The sequence below is a fragment of the Colobus angolensis genome, unplaced genomic scaffold, assembly GCF_000951035.1.
Source record: "Colobus angolensis palliatus isolate OR3802 unplaced genomic scaffold, Cang.pa_1.0 Scaffold226, whole genome shotgun sequence".
NCBI classification, from domain to species: domain Eukaryota; kingdom Metazoa; phylum Chordata; class Mammalia; order Primates; family Cercopithecidae; genus Colobus; species Colobus angolensis.
The window spans coordinates 4,771,040-4,790,617 of NW_012115444.1; the positions used below are offsets into that span (position 1 = coordinate 4,771,040).

At 35.2% G+C, this 19,578-nt stretch overlaps 1 protein-coding gene across 2 annotated transcripts in view; it reads right to left on the minus strand.

Moving 5' to 3' along the window:
• The window catches only part of LOC105513259 (chromosome unknown open reading frame, human C10orf107), a 108,282-nt gene extending 89,356 nt beyond the window's left edge, over nucleotides 1-18,926 (minus strand). Inside the window, exons 1-3 of one of the 2 annotated variants that reach the window (XM_011944106.1) lie at nucleotides 18,823-18,926; nucleotides 9,597-9,700; nucleotides 1,578-1,747 (exon numbers count right to left, since the gene is read on the minus strand). In XM_011944106.1, coding sequence (XP_011799496.1) covers nucleotides 1,578-1,747; nucleotides 9,597-9,700; nucleotides 18,823-18,897 — 349 coding nt within the window. In that variant the 5' untranslated portion in view covers nucleotides 18,898-18,926. Of the gene's footprint in view, nucleotides 1-1,577; nucleotides 1,748-9,596; nucleotides 9,701-18,689 lie in introns of both variants that reach the window. The other variant, XM_011944107.1, reaches the window with a different exon arrangement.
• Nucleotides 18,927-19,578: the final 652 nt, after the last annotated feature.

A 19,578-nucleotide genomic window follows, 5' to 3' on the forward strand; every position in this document is an offset into this window, starting at 1 on the left:
AGGTTACCAAAATAAACTTGCAGTTTTGCTCCTACACTTGCCTACCTGCTGGTTCTTTTGTGCCCGCTCTGGTGGTCTTAGAAAAACAAGTCACTAATGTTCAGTCAGGTCCTAGAAAAACTAGACCTCACAATATATACTGTTAAGACAAGTCTCCAAATTCTGTGTCCCATATTTTTTAGCTTGATCCAATTTGATTCCAGATGGGTTGACTGTAGAATGCCTGGTAGATATGCAGCTCAAGTTTGAGACAAGGATCGATCAGAGACTGAGCTAGCATGAAATGGAATTCCCACACTGGACAGAGTGCACCCCTGCCAGAGGCCCAGAGTGTGCTCTTTTGGGCTTTTTCTATTATGATGTTGCTGAATGGGAGTGGTGGCTATGTGCTCGGGACTCTAGTGCTACCTAGTTGAAGTGTAAACATACTTTACCTTTTTCCTTGGCACATTTGGCTAAAATTACATTCTTTTCTAATGATGACTATAACTTTGTTCAGTTTAAAAGTGTGGAGAGATTTTTTTTTTTTTTTTTTTTTTCTGCCAGAAGGAAAAACTAGATTCCTTGCTTTTTTTCTGGTTAGGTTCTACATATATACTTTCTTTCTCATGGTTTATGAGGAGCTGGAGGGATCCTGCTCAGGTTTTAGAAATTCATTTTTACAGTAATATCAACAGTATAAAGTTTCATCTAGAAAAAAATGTTATTGAGTCAGTTACGAGTTACGGGAAAAGGTTAAAAAAGAAATATCTTCTCAAATTTGGGATGTGAGGTCCATGAAAATTTTTACTTTCCTTTATTCTATTTCTAGTGTATGAATACTCAGCTCAGAAGTTGCCAAAACTTAGGACTGTTCATGTTACATATTCTTTTTTAAAATTTAATTTTTGTATAAGTGATGTATTCATATTTCAAAAATGCATACGAAGAAATCTTGTGAAAAGACTTCCTCCAATATCTGTTGCCCACATGCCCGGTTCTTACTACCATTCACCCCAGGGAATATCTATTATTAGTTTTTTTCTGTATCTTCCAGCATTTCTCTGTGTACACACAAATAAAAATATGGATAGATTCTTATTTTTGCCTCTTTTATTAATGAAAGCATGTAGTTCTGCACCTTGCTTTACTTAATAACTATATATTGCTTCCCATACAATACACAGAAAGCTTCTTCATTTTTTCCTTTTTATAGCTGCCTGGTATTCTATTCTAGAGATAGCTAATCGTTACTGATAAACCTTGAATTTCAGTGTAGTTTTAAATTTACGGAAAGGTTACAAGAATATCACAGAGTCCTCAGATATTTAGAGGGTGGATGACACTGATACAACATTAAAATGAAATTAACATACCTTTGACAAATTGACTATTAAGAAAACTGTAACCTTTGTTAAGTATTACGTGAGGTTTTATAACTCAATGGAAATATGAACTATATATTTGCTATACTCAGGAAAAACCCGTATTTTTCATTAAAGGAATTACAATAAAATCTATAACTTTTGCTTAAGAACCTCAATTTAGATGGTAAACTGAATTTGTTTTACTTAAAAAAAGAAAAATAATGTACTTACTTTTAAGATTTTGAAGTAACATAGCTAGTAAAGTCATAAATTTTGAATACTGAATAATAGAAAAATCCATTCCTCTAGCCCACAAAAATCCAGATACATAATAATCTAGTAGAATGGCATCCTTTAAACAAGTTTCAAGGTTTTTGAAATTCAAAAATGTTCCCAGTTTTCTGTAAAATAAAAGAAAAATCCACACATTAAGTCAGATTAGATATTGAACCATTTCTTTTCCTAAGTTTTGAAAACAGGTCTTTTTCTTTAATGAAAATTCTATAATGCCCATAATCTGAAAATATTCAGTTACATCAAATTTCATAAAACCAAAATGACATTCAAAAAAGAAAGAGAGAGAGACAGAACGAGGAGTGGGGAGCAAACTCTATTTTTGGTCTCCTGCCTTCTCTTCCTCTTTATTTTCTGGTTCTCCTCATTCTTCCCCCTTCCCTTTCTTTCTTCCTTGTGTATGTATAGCAATTTTACTAGTATTTTTTTCTCTGAAATTCAATGTCCTTTTTCATTTATAAAATTAAGTTTCTTTTATTTCTGAAAATGTTCTGGAACTAAATTGTTAAATATTATGATATATATACATATATACACATATATGTACATACACACACACACACACACACACACACACACTTTTTTTTTTTTTAAGGCAGGGCCTTGCTCCATCAGTCAGGCTGAGTGCAGTTGTGTGATCTTGGCTCACTGCAACTGCTGCCTCTCCAGTCCAAGCGATTCTCCTGCCTCAGCCTCCAGAGTAACTGGAATTACAGGCGCCCACCACTGCGCCTGACTAATTTTTTTGTATTTTTAGTAGAGACAGGGTTTCACCATGTTGGCAAGGCTGGTCTCGAACTCCTGATCTCAAGTGATCTGCCCACCTTAGCCTTTCAAAGTGCTGGGATTACAGGCGTAAACCACTGCACCCAGTTCCTTCTGCTATATTTTAAAAAGAATTCCAATTATGTGTATTTTAGTCATTTTTTCTAGAGTTGTAATTTTCTCCTCAATCTTAAAAATTTTTCAAGTCTATTTTGTTTTCATTTTGGATACTTTTCTCATTACCATCTTCTATGTGTCTTAGTGTGTTTTTAGCAGTGTTATTTCTTCTGTGGGTGGCTCTAAATTCCCCCCCAAATTCTGCAAGATCTTTCCTTTTCTACTCTTTCTTAAAAACAAGTTTTATAATTTTTTATTTCTTTATCTCTTCCTTGAGCTTTTATATCTCTGTTGTATGCTTTTTGTAATTGCTTCATATGTTTTAAAATTCATGATAAAATAGTTGATTATATTTTTTGTCTGCTCACGGTTCTATCTTTCTGGTGTGTTTGATTTGCTATTTCTCTTTCCTGTTCCTCTTCTATTTTTTCTTGCAGTGTCCTGGAATGCATGTTCTTTGTTTACACCTTATCTTTGGATGAAGTGAGTTTTTGTCCTTGAATACCTACTTTTGGGAAGTACACTGGAGGTGGAGACCTGGCCAAGTTACAAACTAGTAGGCATTTTCTGTATGAAGTAATTTTGTGTTAATTATTCTAGCATTTGTTATTTTTTTTTTAATTGGTAAGGAAAAAGAAAGAAAATAATGGATAGGCTCTCTTTATTATCATATAAACAGTCAATTTCCTGTGCTACAGAATCTGCTCCAAGCCTGCACACCCTGGTCCTGCTATTGCAGACAAGCGTTCCTGGAATAGTACTTTAGGGTTTCTCCTCCTGGGAGATTAGTAGATAGATAGGTAGATATGGATATAGATATAGATATAGATATTAGCTCATTCTAAGCTCTGTGACTATGAGCATCCTTCCTTATATTTTCTCCTGCACTTCTGGTTGATCTATAATGACAGTAGCCATCATCTTTATATTTTGTGGTTCGAACCATTAGCATTCTCTTGGTTTTGACAAAGATGAAGGTGGTATTTCCTTGTTGTTTTTATGTGATTTTGAGAGGGGTAATATGTGTGTGACAACTTTTTACTGCCGTCTTCAAAAATGGAAGTCCCTATTATTCTTAACGTCAAAATAAATGATATAATCAGATTAATAAATACAGCAAGATTAAACAAGTTTGGGAACAAATAAAGCTGATGTCGATATGGGTCTATTTCTTCAACATCCATTTCATCTACAGTGGTATCAGGGTAGACCTCAAACCCAAAAGCGAGTTCTGATTATTCTAAGCTAATCATGGTAATTTCACCCCTTGCCTTAATGCCATTTGGTATTTGGCATGTCTCAGTAATAATTATTGTCCCATGATGGGCACACTCCTAAATTATTCTAAATAATTCATAACAGAGGATGAAGTTTCTTTTTTTTCTGTTGAATAAAAATAAAAAAGAGCAAGTAAGTGGCTTTAGTTGCTACTGCCAGTTATCTCATGACCCTAAGAAAAATGGGTTCTAAGATTAAGCCTCATTTCTCGATGATACTATTTAGACCTTCACTCAATTAACTTAGAAGTTAATCTATCTCTGAATTTCCTGTTATGTCATATATATGTACATATATGTATATATGTGAACATTGTATATTTTTAATTTTTAGGTCAATAAGGTCAGTTTTTTATATTGCATGTCACTATGTACTTTGATACATTTTTTCAGGCATTCAACTCAAATGGCAGATATAGACATCCTGATGATGGTATGATGGTGGTGGTAGGGTTTTAGTCTATTAGCCAGGGATGTTGAATTTGCACTGGACATTACTTGGCAAGGTTTATTTCTCAATGTTTAATGTACAGTATCATTTACTCTTAAGTGAAAGTCAGTATGAAAACTTCCACAATAGTGAAAACTTGTGGTATTGTTATGAGATAAATAAGTAGGCCAGTGGAATATGTAGAAAGTCCAGAAACAGACCCAATACATGTGGGAGTTGGTATATGGCAGAGGTATTATTTCAAATCAGTAGAGGAAGTATAAATTCTTCAAAAATGGTGCTGAGAGAATTGGTTATCCAAATGGAAAATAAAATACCATCCCACACAATACACTAAAATAAAATCCAGGTAGGTTAAAGATTTAAATGGCAATAGCAAAAATTACAAACTTTTAATAAAAAAAATATTTCTGACATTTGGATAGGCCAAAATTTCTTAAAAGTGACACCAAAAATTACAAATCATAAAGAAAAAGACTAATAAGTTGGTCCTTGTTAAACAAATGAAACACTTCTGGAGAACCAGAGACAATCTAACTACATTGAAAAGACAAGCTGCAGACGGGGAAAAAATTGTAATGAACATAAAAGGATTAGTACTCAGTAAGGAAGGAGAAGTAGGAAGCCTTCATACATTCTTAAGTCTTATCAGTAGGAGAGAGGTCTAAATACAATTAATAATAGATCAGAAATATGTATTCCCAAATTGGCTTTGATGTCCTCCATTGGTTAAGAATCTCAAGTAAAGAGAAATGATCAATTAAGATATTTCCAAAACTCCAATTATCTTTTGCAATCAATTCCTAAAATTGAGACTGCTGGATTATATTGGCCATGGTGAGATATGCTGCTAACCTTCCCTCCAGAAAGGCAGTGCCAAATAGGTCTTTCATCAAGACCACACAGAAAAGTCCACTTTTCTATACTCCAATCTAGTTTGGATTTTGTCCATTATCTACTAATCTAATAGAAAAGATTACTTTTTTCTGTTTTTTTTTTTTTTTTTTTTTGGAGACAGAATCTCACTCTGTCACCCAGGCCAGAGTGCAGTGGCACGATCTCGGCTCACTGCAAACTCTGCCTCCCGGGTTCATGCCATTCTCTAGCTTCAGCCTCCTGAGTAGCTGGGAGTACAGGCACCTGCCACCATGCCCAGCTGATTTTTTTTGTATCTTTAGTAGAGACGGGGTTTCACCATGTTAGCCAGGATGGTCTCGATCTCCTGACCTCGTGATCTGCCCGCCTAGGCCTCCCAAAGTGCTGGGATTACAGGCGTAAGCCACCACGCCCTGCCAAAGATTACAATCTTATGTCTTTCTTTGCTTATTTACTAGATTGGATTTCTTTTTAATGTCCTCTATTGGTTACTTTTTCTTATAAGTTTATAAAAGTTTTTTGCATACTTAGGGATATTAACCCTTTAGATTTATGATACAAGTTTTTAAAAGCATTTTGTTATGAGCCATTTCTTAAAGCAATTTTCTTGTGATTTTATGATTTTTGTAACACTAATCTTGAAATATTTGCAATCACTCACTTTCAATTTAAAATAGCATTACTGTAAATAGGGGTCATCTGCTTCAATTCAGTTTTATTTTGGTGAGAAAAGGAAATTCAATTACCTTTTTTCTCATGTGCTTGCCTATTTTTGTTGACAAGTTCTAGAATAACTATTTCCGTCTATTATTATCATATTGGATTTAATTTTAATTTTAAATGACCCGTAGTTACTACCAGGCTTCTTACATCACAATTTCTCATTGGCAGTTTTGTTGTTTAATATTCAAAATTTATCTTTCAGCTGGGTTATGAAGTAAATTTTTCAATAACACCACAGGAATACTGTATTTTCTGAGTTGTTCTAAATATTGCAATGTTTTGTTGCCCCATAACTAAACATCAGACAAAATTAGTATTTTATTTTGCAATCATACTCTTTTGACTTCCTAAATTTTGGTGACTTGTTGCACCACTGATTTTTGCAGACTAACTTTGCTAAGGAAAAGTCTGAGGCCTGTTATTTTCCTCTTTAGGTGACTTGCTTTAAATTTATCCCACAAAAAGGCAATACATGAAGTTTTATTCTACTAAAATATTAAAATCAAAGCTTTTATGAAGTGTAGATTATTTTTTTCTGATTGACTACATTGAATGTATATTCTAGCTTCTTCAAATAATTGCTTTAATCTACACTTTATGTAAGTTTTCTTAAATTTGTCTTCCATGTTACTGACTTGATTTTCAGCAAGGTAAGTTCTACATTGGTTTTACTCTTAGCCTTAGTTTCTTGCCTTAGTTCTAAAAGCTACTTCTCTATATATTTTACCATGTTTTTTAGTTTTTGGTCTCTTGTTTTGTGAAGCTGATGCCCTCTTTAATTATTAGCTTCAACCTAACATTTTCTTCTGTTTCTAGCAGTTAGTTTTTCTTCTAAGTGTACTCATCATCTGCCATCTATCTGCACACTATGTATTTTTAATTAAGTATTTGCCCTGAATATTTGCATATGTTCTTTGCTTTTTATTTTTACTTTTCAATGTTTAGCAGTGTTTGAATGACAGTAACTACTTGCCAAAGAATATTTTGGTGAAATCTCTTTGACCTTTTTCACTTTTGCTGTCCCCGACACTCTCTCCACCACTTTCCCTAATACCATTTGTCTCTTCCCTTTTAACTTGAACCACAGGGCTAAGGATTTATCATTTCCATTCTTTGCTCAGTCATTTCACTCCAAAGATTATGTAGGGAGGCATTTGAAGCAAGATACTGCTACGGTTTGAATGCACAGTTTCCAGTATTTTACTGGCAAATATGTAAACTTTTTCTCTGGGAATAAGGGGAGCTGGAACAGGGGAGAGGGGAGAGATGGCTACAGCTGTAACATAAGAGAATGTAGGGAAAGAGAAAGATGATTCACTGTGTTTTAGGAAGTTTGGTATAGTGATGATAGGTGATATGCCTATCTATTTTGTCTCACTGAGAATTTGGGTAAAAATATTACATTCTTCTTTCATGTTCTTGACAATGGGGTTTATTTTGATTCTTAAATATGACATGCAGAAATAAGCCTCAAGGCAAGAGCTAAATAGCTCATGGAGGCCTAGTTACCGAAAGGTTATTAAAGATGTCTCAATGTTATTTTTGTGTTTATATAGTTACTTTCATTTTAGTCCTTATTCTTTTTTAAAAAGATTGAGATGGATCTATAAATAAAGTCAAGGTTACATTAAAATATTTATGATGGATAGCAGCTAAGGGATCATGAGAGATGTACCCAGACATTTAACTGCTTACAGTGAATTTCAGAAATATGTTTTAATGATACTTTAATGTTTCATTTGGTTGGCTGCTTTCATGGAGAGCAATTTTTAATTTTAAGAGGTAGGGAAATGTGCTGATTTCTTCTAACTTATTTAAATAGGCTTATAACTTTCTAGACTCTATGATTTTCACATACTTCTGTCACTTGGTGATAGGATATTTAAACTATATTTCTGTCATTTTAAAAAGCATATAACCCCCATTTATAATAATGCTATTTTAAATTGAAAGTGAGTGACAGATTGCAAATATTTCAGGATTACTATTACAAAAATCATGTAAAAAATCTCAAGAAAATTGTTTTACAAAGCAATGGCTCCTAACATAATACTGATGTTATTTATCCAAAGATGATGTCTTAAAATTTGAGGTCACTTCAGGTGATTTCTGCATTAATGAGACAGTCTAAAAAGGTCAACCTGCTATTGAACCTGGCTGTTGTTATACTGCTAACTTCTGCAACACCTTCTGTATCATTCACTGTATCCCAGGCCTTACCCCCTAAAGATTAAAAATATGTTCAGAATTTAGATATTTAACAACAAAGAGAGCCTATAATTAAAAAAAAATCATCACACAAAGTATGATACATAGCAAAATTTACAACGTGGGACGAAATAATTCTAAAAAGCACTTATTTGCAATATCTTTTATTTAATATTAATTGTATTTAATATAATATCTTTTACTTGACATTTAATATAAATACATTACGAACTGTATAAAATGTGTGCCATTTGCATTGTGCTATTTTGCCTAGTATCAAATACCTATTGTTTTGTATTGCAATGATCTATAACATTTGGGGTTACCTGGAAAAGTAATATAACATTTTATGTAAAGACATGATCAGTGGTATCATGAATCATTTCTTACATTAAGAATCAGAATTCCTAACAAACCTTAATTTCTATAAAAATGGTAAAATCATCAGGAGATACTTGCTTAAAAATCTGTGAAATTTTAAATTCACTCATGCTTGTAGAGATGCAGATAGTAAGCGGTATGGCTGATTACAGATCATCAATTTCCAGCAGAGGTTGCTAGCGCTGGAGCTGAGAGTTCAGGAAGAGCCCTGTCAGTATTATTCACCCGTTCTTGATAAACCTTCCCTTCTCGGATTTTTCTTCCAGACAGGACATTTGTCATATTCCCTTCTCAGTAGCGAGTCATCTTTATGCTATAACATTTGTAAGATTTGTCAGTGATAACCACTGACAGAGTCATTTTCTATTTGTCTGTTATGGTCCACGACACCCTGCTTGTGTCCCAAGGACTGGCCTGCAGAGACCTGATACCAGGATGCTAGTGCATGACATCATCCCCACTCTTCACACATGATGGCCAATTAGGCTTCCATTCTAAATTAGGATCATTTTTTAAATGGGTGATTACAAAAAATACCTTTTAGGATATTATGTTGTTGGATATATCTGACAAAAGTTCTAAATAGATGATCTACTACAGAAATAAATGGCCTAAAGAGTGAGATGTACATATATTGGAATTACTGCCTATAAATTCCATCGTATTCACATTTTTAAGTAACATGTACTCAATCAGAGTACTTAGTATAGAATTATTTCTGATGAAAATCACAGGTGGATGGCAAATACTCAAGATTTCCAGAAAAATAAAGTGCATTGGCCATTATCATTACAGAAGACACAACTTACTTTTCTTACAACGAGGGAGAACATCCTTTAAGTTAATGTGCATACTGACAGTTTTATGAATGAAAGAGAAAAGAAGATGGCATATGGTAGAGCTTGCTTTTATCAACAAACCTCTGCTCTTGGTAAGTATTAGTAAGCTGGTTTGCAATACATTTTCTTTATAAAGGAGACTGTTGAGTAGTGCAAAAAGTCAGTTATTTGAGAATTTTTTTGTTTCGGAGTCCAGATATATTTCAGCACATAATATCATAACAAATATTTTGAAGAAATCTTAAATATGTAATCACAATGGTTTACAGATGCAAAACTCGAACTGTTCTACATGTGATTGTAATAGTGAAGTGCTTACTCTTGAACTCCATCGATGTCCTCTGTTAACAAATCAGTGATTTGGGCAACTGAAAGAAAATCCGGAGACAGAATCTTTTCATGCTCCTGGAATTCAGTGTCTCTCTACCAAAACACAATGCGGAGTGAGTTATTGCAATCGTACATTCATATATTAAACCCAATAATATCAAAATTGGTTCTTCTTGTGGTCTAGTTGCTGTCAGGACAAACATTTAAAAACAACAACCTTCGAGATGACATTTTTTCTTTTCCATATTATGCAATGGTACCTTTTACCTGAAAAGTCAAATGGCTAACAGTCAATCTGTCTTTGGGGCATATGTACAACTGGGCGATGGTTTCCAATTCAACAAATATTTATTATCTGCACATTCCTCATTGAATCTAGGGCTTATGAGGAGGCAAATACAAACAAGAAAGATGTGCTAACCTCAAGAAGCTTAACATCTAGTGAGAGGAACAAGCCTAGGATGATGTTAAAAGAAGAAAAGAACACAAGTAAGCCATAATAAATGCAGCATTCAGTCTAAAAGAAAGGACAAGTATAGGCAAAAGACAAGGAAACTCTACAGAGAGGAGTTCCAGGAATAGGCTTTGGAGGGTTGGGTGTGGCCAATGCCCCATGTGAATGAACCAGCAACACCGAGGTTATGAAGATAGGATAGTTAGGAATGAGTTCTGTAAATATCAGCAATTCACAATGTTACCTAGGTTACATGAGGAGGACTAGTTGGACTTAGGTGGAAGTGGGTATTGGAAAGGTATGGTGGGCGATCTTAAATTTAATGATTCAACAAGTGAGTGTTCACAAAGTACAGGACATTGTGAAGGCATCATAGATATTTTAGACCCTGGCTGGTTGAACAATGGTAGTCTGAGAAGTTTGTTTCTGGTAACACAGCTAGTAGCGCTCAGAACCATGAAGGTTCTGAGCAGGTAAATGACAAGACAAAACTGTGCTTTAAGGAAGGGTAATCTACTGGAGGGTAAACGAAAGACAGGAGCAGAGGAAGAGTTAAACAAAGAGGTCATTTAAACAGTGCAGGGATGAAGCATTGCACTGCTCTGGTCTCCTTGGCAGTGTGGATGAAAAGAAAGTGGTGAATGTAGTCATGTTATGGGGGCCTAAAAGAGGAGAGAAAGAATGGAGATTCTGAGTTTCTGAAATAGGTGAGTTGGAGAAAATGGTGGTGATAATAATAATACATATGCCACCTTTATGTGCGTTAGACAAAGGTATCCTCTTTGGGTGGAGGAAATGCTAAAAAGATTTGCCTAAGGCTGACACAGCCCTGTGTCCAAGTGTATTGCCTGTGAATAGAGTCTAGTTTTAGACCCCACTCACCCCTCAGCCAAGTGCTTTTGTTCAGAGCACAACCTGCATAACTGTACATGTCAACCTTTTTTTTTTTTTTTTTTTTGAGACGGAGTCTTGCTCTGTCGCCCAGGCTGGAGTGCAGTGGCCCAATCTTGGCCCACTGCAAGCTCCGCCTCCCAGGTTCACGCCATTCTCCTGTCTCAGCCTCCGGAGTAGCTGGGACTACAGGCGCCCGCCACCACGTCCACCTAATTTTTTTGTATTTTTAGTAGAGACGGGGTTTCACCGTGTTAGCCAGGATGGTCTCGATCTCCTGAACTCATGATCCGCCCGCCTCAGCCTCCCAAACCTTTGGGATTATAGGTGTGAGCCACCGCACTCAGCCAACCCTTTCTATATGCTAGAAATAGAGTGTTGGAAGATGATGCTAATTTTTAAATAGCAAGATGATGAGTTGATTTCAGTGGCTGAGTTTAAGGTGGAATACTAATAGCGAGAAAGAAATGTTTAGAGTTTAGTTAGAAAGGCTGGAGTCACAAAGGTCAAGTTTACAGACGTTGGTTTAGGAATCAACTGCAACTGTGACAATGGATGAGACTGCTCAAAGCCAGGGCATGCAGAGAAGAGCTGTGAAGGGGAGACGGAAGAGGAGATTGGGAAATAGAGGCAAGACAGCAGCAGCTACACAAAAATAAAAAATTATGAGACTTTGTGGGGAAAGAGGGCAAATGTTTCTCAGTTCAACAAATAGTTATTGAGTGTTCCATGCGACTGAGTTCTGATAGATAAGGGCAGCAAAAAAAAAAAAAAAAAAAAACTGCCTTGCTGTAGTTTACCAGATAACATACCAAATTCTTTTTCTTTTTCAAGAGTGGAAAAATATCAAACCAACCACTTATTGGTAATGGTAATTGGCTTAATGTTTGTAATTTAATGTTAGGTTATTGTGATACGTTTTTATCTTTGAAAATCTAATTTAGAAATAAAATTACATTATTAGCCACTTTTTTTGTAAGCTAGGGTGGGTCAATTAATCTAAACTAGGTCATATAATTAGATTATAAACTCATTAAGGAAAAAGTATTTTAGTATGCTGCATCTAGTAGGTACTCAGATACTTACAAATCGAATTAAATGCACCCAGTTTTTGTTTAGGATACTGTTTTGATCTATAATATATGGTTATATATTTGTTTAAATGATTTGGGTTATATACATTTTTATTAGTGGTAAAATATAATTATTCTTACGGTGTCAATCCCATTAGATTGTAAATTCCTCAGGGACAGTCATTCAATCTTTCATTTCTTTTTAGAATTCCGCAGTTCTTGATATGTCAACATAGGTTGCTAACTGACTGTCTAAATTCATCTTCATCATCTGATGACATTGTTAGATAGTGGAGCATGATGAAAAGCAGGACTTAGAGGAACTCCAGATCTCATGATAGTTTGACTACTGATTAATTTTATGACTCAAGGCAAGTCATTTGAACCTAAATTTGAATTCATATTAAATATCATTTTTATGTGTTTTAATACACACAAGATTACTGTCATATTAATAATGAATAAAGATACACATGAAAAGTGAATTATACAGACATTCAGATCAATTTATCTGATTTGAAAAATCTCTGGATAGGAGGAAAGTAGGTCACACAAGAACTATATGAAAGAGAACCCAATAATCTTAACCTTTTGGACAGTACTAATTCTAGCTAAGATGCCTAATATTAGAGCCTCATTCTTTTACTAAAATTTGCAGGCTTCATATAATCATCTTTTAGGGGAGTTTGCCTCTAGGTTTTTTCTTTTGTTTTAAATTATACTCCTGGACCTATTTTAAACCAGACCGCTTTCTTGTTTGTTTATACAGTGCCTTGCAAGAGAAGGATATCAGATGGCTAAAAATGTTTAATCTTTCAACACATACATTCTGCTTTGTAAAAATTAAAGATATAATAGAAAATTCATAAATAAGCTAAAATACGTGCTATGTAATTGTGGCTTTCTCTGTAAAATTACATCTCCAACTAGGAAAATATGTAAGTTAAATGGCATTGTTAATTCATTTTACTCCACCACCTGGTGGATTTTAGGAGTTATTCCAAGAGCAATAAAACTATAAGCCTGATACTATCTGCCAGATAATGTTTTTCTCTAATTTTTCCCCCTCTCTAATGTCAACTAAACTTTTCACATTTGTATATATTTTTTCTTTCTAGAATGTAAACTTTTAGGGACATCTTTATATCCATCACTGGTGGTGCTTTATATTAAAAAGATTCTTAATAAGTATTCATCAAAAGAAAGATAACAGATTTCACCAAAGATTACTAAGGAGAAGTTTCCTAGTCACAGAGGACATAGACTGGTCTGCAAATTCTAGACTTGGAAGGTGTTTTTGTTTTTGTTGTTGTTATTGTTGTTGTTGTTTTCAAGCCTGAAAGTAAATGAACCAAAGACCAGGAGCAGCGCTGTGCTAAGTCATATTGGAGCTGAAGCGAAAGGAAAAGTCAGTAATACAGATCTGGTCTTTATTGAAAAATTTAATCCACCAGGGATTTTTTGGGGGCATTAGGTTTGATGTTTTAAAGTATTGCATTAACATACGACTTATCTTGATTACTGAGTATTTTGGCACTTCTTTCAATTCCGTGCCCAAGGAGAGTGCCTCATTCACCTTACCATAGTCCTGCTATGGAGCTAAAAAGCCAGTATTTTAAAAAACAATAAAATAAAGTGAAAGAAGAATAAGTAAACGCAAGAGCTGATTCCTTAGAATAGTTAATAAAATAGGCAAATTTTTGACAAATGTGACTAAAACGTAAAATAAATTTTGTCACATTCAGGGGCACTATATTAGAAAATTTTAAGAAAGTGGGTGATTTCCTGGGAAAATGTAAGTTCTCAAAATTGATCAAGGGTAGATGACAAAATTGATCTGATCAAAGATGAACTAAGCTGGAAGTCTGCTTTCTAAAAAGTCACCACGCCCAGATGGTTTTACACTTGTAGTTTTACTTATTAATCAAAGAACACATAAATTCTACGTTAGAATAATATTTACAGACTATAGAGAGTTCATTTTTAAGAGGCCAGCATAGTCTACACACAAAACCCTGACCTAACAAAAAAGGAAATTATAAACCAAAATCACAAATCAATGCAGGTGCAAAAATTATAATTAAAATACATCTTAGAAAATCAAATCTTAAAATGTACTAAAACAATTACAAGATATACCTATGACCAAATAAGATTAATTTTAGAGATTCAAGGATGGATCATCATTAACATGTCTAATATAATTTTTATGTCAAATTAAGTGGCACAAATTTTATGATAATTTAAATATATAATATACATGCACTTACTAAGACTCAGCAGCAAAACTCCCAGTAAAATATGAAAAGAAAAAAATTCTAAACACGAAAAAGACTGGCAAAATCATATTGCAAGCATCATATTGAATAGTGAAATCCTAAGTCCTTCTTACGAAAACAAGGAACTAAAAAAAGGTTATGGATGCTAACATTATTGTAATTCAACACACTATAGATGTTCTAGCTAATACAGTAAGAAAACTAAATATGTAACTTAAATAGCAGAAATAAGGAAATTTAAAAATCCTTATTTGAAGACTACAAGGTTGCATACCTAAGAAAGCTGACGTTGTACTAACAAAAAAGTTATTGCTAATAAAAAATTTGGCAAGATGGTTCTATATAACATAAATATATAAAAGTCAGTTTTCTCCTATATAAGAGGCTAATTAGAAACAGAAATGGTAAAATCTTGATTGAATTATACTTGGTTATAAATATAATGAGAAAGTAGAGTATCTATATAAATTGTAAAACTGTCAAAAGTTCAAGAACAAGACTTGATAAAAGAGATTTATTAAAAACTTTCAAATTCAAAGAACTAAGTCCTTCCTACATTATAAATGTAATGTAATGACAATCTCAAACCCCAATGAGATTATTCTGGAACTTTACAAAATAACTTTTTAGTTCCTATGGAAGAAGACATACTTGTCAAAAAAAATAGAATGAACTTTCCAAAATAGATTTTAAAGATGAATATAAAGATGACATGATATTGACACATTAATGGACAAACATGTGAGTGGAAAAGCATAGAGGATCCAAAAATTTATTTTATATAGATAACTATGTGTATATGTATGCATATATAAATTTTTTAAAAATAAAAATGTATGTAATAAAATATATAATTTATCCTTATATATGATATGTAAGATGTATGTGCAACATATAATTATATTTATATATAATATATAATGTAATTATATTTATATATAGTATATAAAATTATATATATAATATACACCCATATTTTTGGATTTGCTATTCTCTTCTGCTGCCTATTTTGTCCATTCATATATATGTATAATGTGATAGCAACAGTCAGTCTGTTCTCAATAGGAAGAGACAGGATAGTTTATTTAGTAAATGAAGCTGATATAATCGGTAATTCACTTCTGGAAGGAAATAAAATTAGATCCTCATTTCAAATATAAAAATATTCTAGACTTGCTAAAGACCAAATTCATAGTAAAATACGACTTTAAATATTAGAAAAATTTTGAAGATGATTTGTGCCATCTAGGGCGGAAGACAAAAGGGAGAGGAGGAGCAGGACTTCCTAAAAAGACAGTAAACCCAAAGGCCAACAGTAAGAAGGACAAGCCTAAGTGTTTGTCAATATCTCCATGCTGCAGCCAGAATTTGCTACAGGTTCTAAGTGTCTGATAAATACAACTACCATGTACTCACATTTTGAGTTCCATTAGTACTGTTTTCTCAACAATATTTTAAGTGACGTTTTTGGCATTTTCCCCATAGCCTGCATAGGTTGATCTGTACTATGTGATCACAATGGGTTCACTTACATTGAATTATTCATAATTTCAAGAAATACTTCTTGAATGACACTGATGTTGCAGGAAACGGATGCTTTTGCTGCTCAATTGAGCCCTGAGTTTTCTCAGTAATGATGGAGTGGGGTCTGTTTTCTAAAGTCTTTAGGGACCACCCAATGTAGAGAGAGTTGTCCATGGCCTGCTCCAGGACATGTTGATGATCTCCTAGACAGGTTACATCATCTTTCCCCTCAAAATTATGTAAGTGTCCTATCCTGATAAAGCCTTGAATGCATTAATTGTCACCTATTGGGTGATGTGGTCATACTGTAAGAGACACTATTCAGAAGCAGCAATTGGGAAATAATCATTTGTGTTTTCTTTTAGGTCTCTGATGTAAGTTGAAGTATATTCCTTGTAAGTCTACTACTTATGATTCTATTCCCTAGATATTTTTGAAGATATTAAGAAAGTCAGTATATGAACAAATTACTGATACAAGATTGATCACTGAATTCCAAGTACACATTTATAAACTCCTTTCACTTACAGGTCTATTCATAACAAACATTTATTTTCAGATTTTTGTCATTTTTTTCTGTTATGCATTCATACAGATATCTGCCAAAAGTTTAGTTTTACCATGTAAAGGGAGGCATTTCCTCCAGTATTACTGAAGAACTCGGGATGTTGAATTCAGAAGGCTGGCAAGCAGGACTTAGTCAATGTCACAGAAAAAATTAGTTCTCTGGATCTGCACCTCATATCTGCTTGTTCACAGTAACTCATAGAGTAGATTTTAATCTATGATAACCACCTTTCCTGGCATGCCTCAGACCATCCATGATTTTAATTAGTCATAATTTACTGAGCGCCTACTATGTGATTGGGATAATTACTTCTATTCTAGGTATTGGCCACAAACAACAAATGGGAAACATGGGACTACTGAAAGCTTATGCTTTCTTTCTGATGCACTTGGCAAGAAAGGAACTAATTCAGTACTGTCTGGCTCAGTCGACTACATGGGCTATTGGCTAAGTCATTTTGGATACAGAATTTATTAGAAATGACACCATAAGTGATTAGCTGTTGGGGGATCAACACTGTAAATAATCTGATCTGAGAAGAACCTTTCAATATTTACCTAAAAAGTGGTGGCCTTAGGAACAGACCACAAGAGAGAATCTTGCCATCTTTTCTATCTAACGTATGACACCCCCAACCAGCACAAATGGGTGGCAGGCAGGACTTGTTTTAACGAATAACATAGCTCTGTGGATCAACTATATTCCCCATGAACTACAGGAACTCTGCTTTCATTAAAATGGAAAATGGAGTTTCCACCAAGCAGCGAATTAGCGTGTTATCTTAGTAAATGAGCACTGCTAATTGAGTCTCTGTTTCAACTTGATTTCTTCTGTTTGTTACTAAGTGATTGAGCACATCCTGAATTGCATGTCATGAGAATACCTGCCCCTCCAAGAAGCTGACAAATGTGCAAGCTGACAATCCTAAGAGGGTAATCATGTAAGGCCTGTAACTAGCTCATTCATCTGACTCGACCATTATCAAATGATGTCTTTTCTCCCGAAGCACAGCACTTCTTTACATCTTTTAAAAAATTATGTAATTTTTAAAGTCCAGATTCATTAAAACCCCGAATGATCAGTCTTTTTGAAAAGGACATGATCTACATGGGTGAGCATGTGTATGTGTACACTGACAATTGTGCATTGTCTTAAGCTTGGTATATATTTAAATAACACAATTTAAATGGAAAATTTCCTGTGCTACTTTTGAAATTGTATTACTTACATTAGAGATCACAAGGGAATAATAGGCTTAGTAACCAGTTTATCACATTAAAATGTACTTTAATGTCTGCTAATTTCAAAAGACTCATATGAGAGTCCGCATGCCTTAGCGGTCTGCATTTGATTTTGGTAGGAATCTCGGCTGGGAACAGCTTACATATCTCTGAGCAAGGCATGGAATTATTGGCTCTCTGTGTTTCCTCATTATAAAATTGTAGCTAACACTTATCTTCTGCACAAAGAATGTTGTTTAGAACAACGAATAATGAAGACAAGCAATGTTAATTAAGACATGATTATTCACCTTTAGAGCCTTGACGGAAGAAAAACAACTTCCTAGGAACAATAATAATAGACTCTGTGTGCAAAGATTTAAACATGTTTTGTTTGTAATATCTGGCACGGCAGATGTGTTCTTACAATCTCAGGATATTAAGTTTATGAGTAAAGTTACTTAAAACCCATTTATTATATGGAGAGCTGGTGACGGGAGGGGCCTAAAGATCAACCTTTTGTCACACAGGAGGCCATTGGTGTCCAAGGAGATTAAATAACATTCCTTAAAGTCAAGTTGATGAGCAACTAAAGCCATAACGAGAGAAGATTTTCCAGCCAGTGTCCTTTGACCTGTATTTATTTGCTTAGAAAAATGGCAAAATAATGGAAACACCAACCTTCTAATATTAATCAGTCCATCACCAGTAAACAGCTATTATTTCATGACATCTTTTGAGCAATCGCAACTGTGATCATTACAGAATTAGTAGCAATTTCAAAGAGACTGGCCCATTTAAAAATCTGAGATCACTTATTTTACTTAGAATTAAAACAAAAAACAAAAAAAAACAAAACAAAAAACACCCAAAAAACAAAAAACAAAACCTGCGGTAGAAGCGAGTGGTTATGAGGGCGTTTGGGCAAGAGCCGTCCAATGGAAGAATTCATACATTTAGACCCGCTGGCACCGTGCACGGCGCGCCGGGGACGGCTGGAGGGCGCCGGGCAGCAGAGGGTGTCCGGGACCTCAGCGCAGCTCCCAGCCCCGCCGCCCTCCCGGGCCGCTCACCAGCCGGGGCCGGACGTGCGGCGCCTTTTCAGAGACTGGATTTGGCTCGACCGCGGACTCCGCGGACGGGGAATGAACGCTTGGAGGTCTCTGGTACCGGCACTGGGACCCGGAAGGGAAAGGGGCGGCGTACCTCCGATTCGGGCGTTGTTCCCGCCGGGGTCGGCCCTGCTGGGGTCGGCCCCCAGGGAGTCGTCCCCTGCGACATCGCCGCGATCTCGGTCAGCCGAGAGAAGCGGGCCCTCGTCACCTAGGCAACTGGGGTGGGGCCGGCGTCCCTGGGCCTGGGAACAGATCCCAGCGGAAGGCGGCGCCGGGCCCGAGCCTCCTCCCGCCAGGTATAGGGCTGGAGACCGCGCCGAGGAGCAGGAGGCCGAGAGGGAGGCCGACAACAGCCCGCTGCGGAGGCTCTGAATCCTCTTGAAGAGACAGAGTCGTTCCAGTTAGTAGGAGTGAACGTGGGGAAAAGGCAATTCAAGTAGCAGTAATTTAAATGAAATGATATATGTCAAAGTACCTACTGCTAGCACATTGCAAGTTTCAACAAGTATTAAAGTAAGATATATTATTTGAACTTCAACCACTGATTGATGTTTGATACTAAGCAATCACTGTAAATTCTAAAGTATCATGGTGGCATTGTGGTCATGTTTAGAAGGAAAAATATGTCTTTATCTTTTAGAGATACATGCCTAACAATTTAGTGATGACGAAATGATGTAAAATATGTGATTTATTCCAAAATAATGAGGGAGGGGCATAGGAAATGAGTGGAGGTATAGTAGATGAATCTAGATTAGATATGTGAATGGAAGGGGTTCCGTCAGTGTACTATTCTTTCTACTTTTGTATATGTTTGAAGCGTTAGACAACAAAAACATTTAAAAAC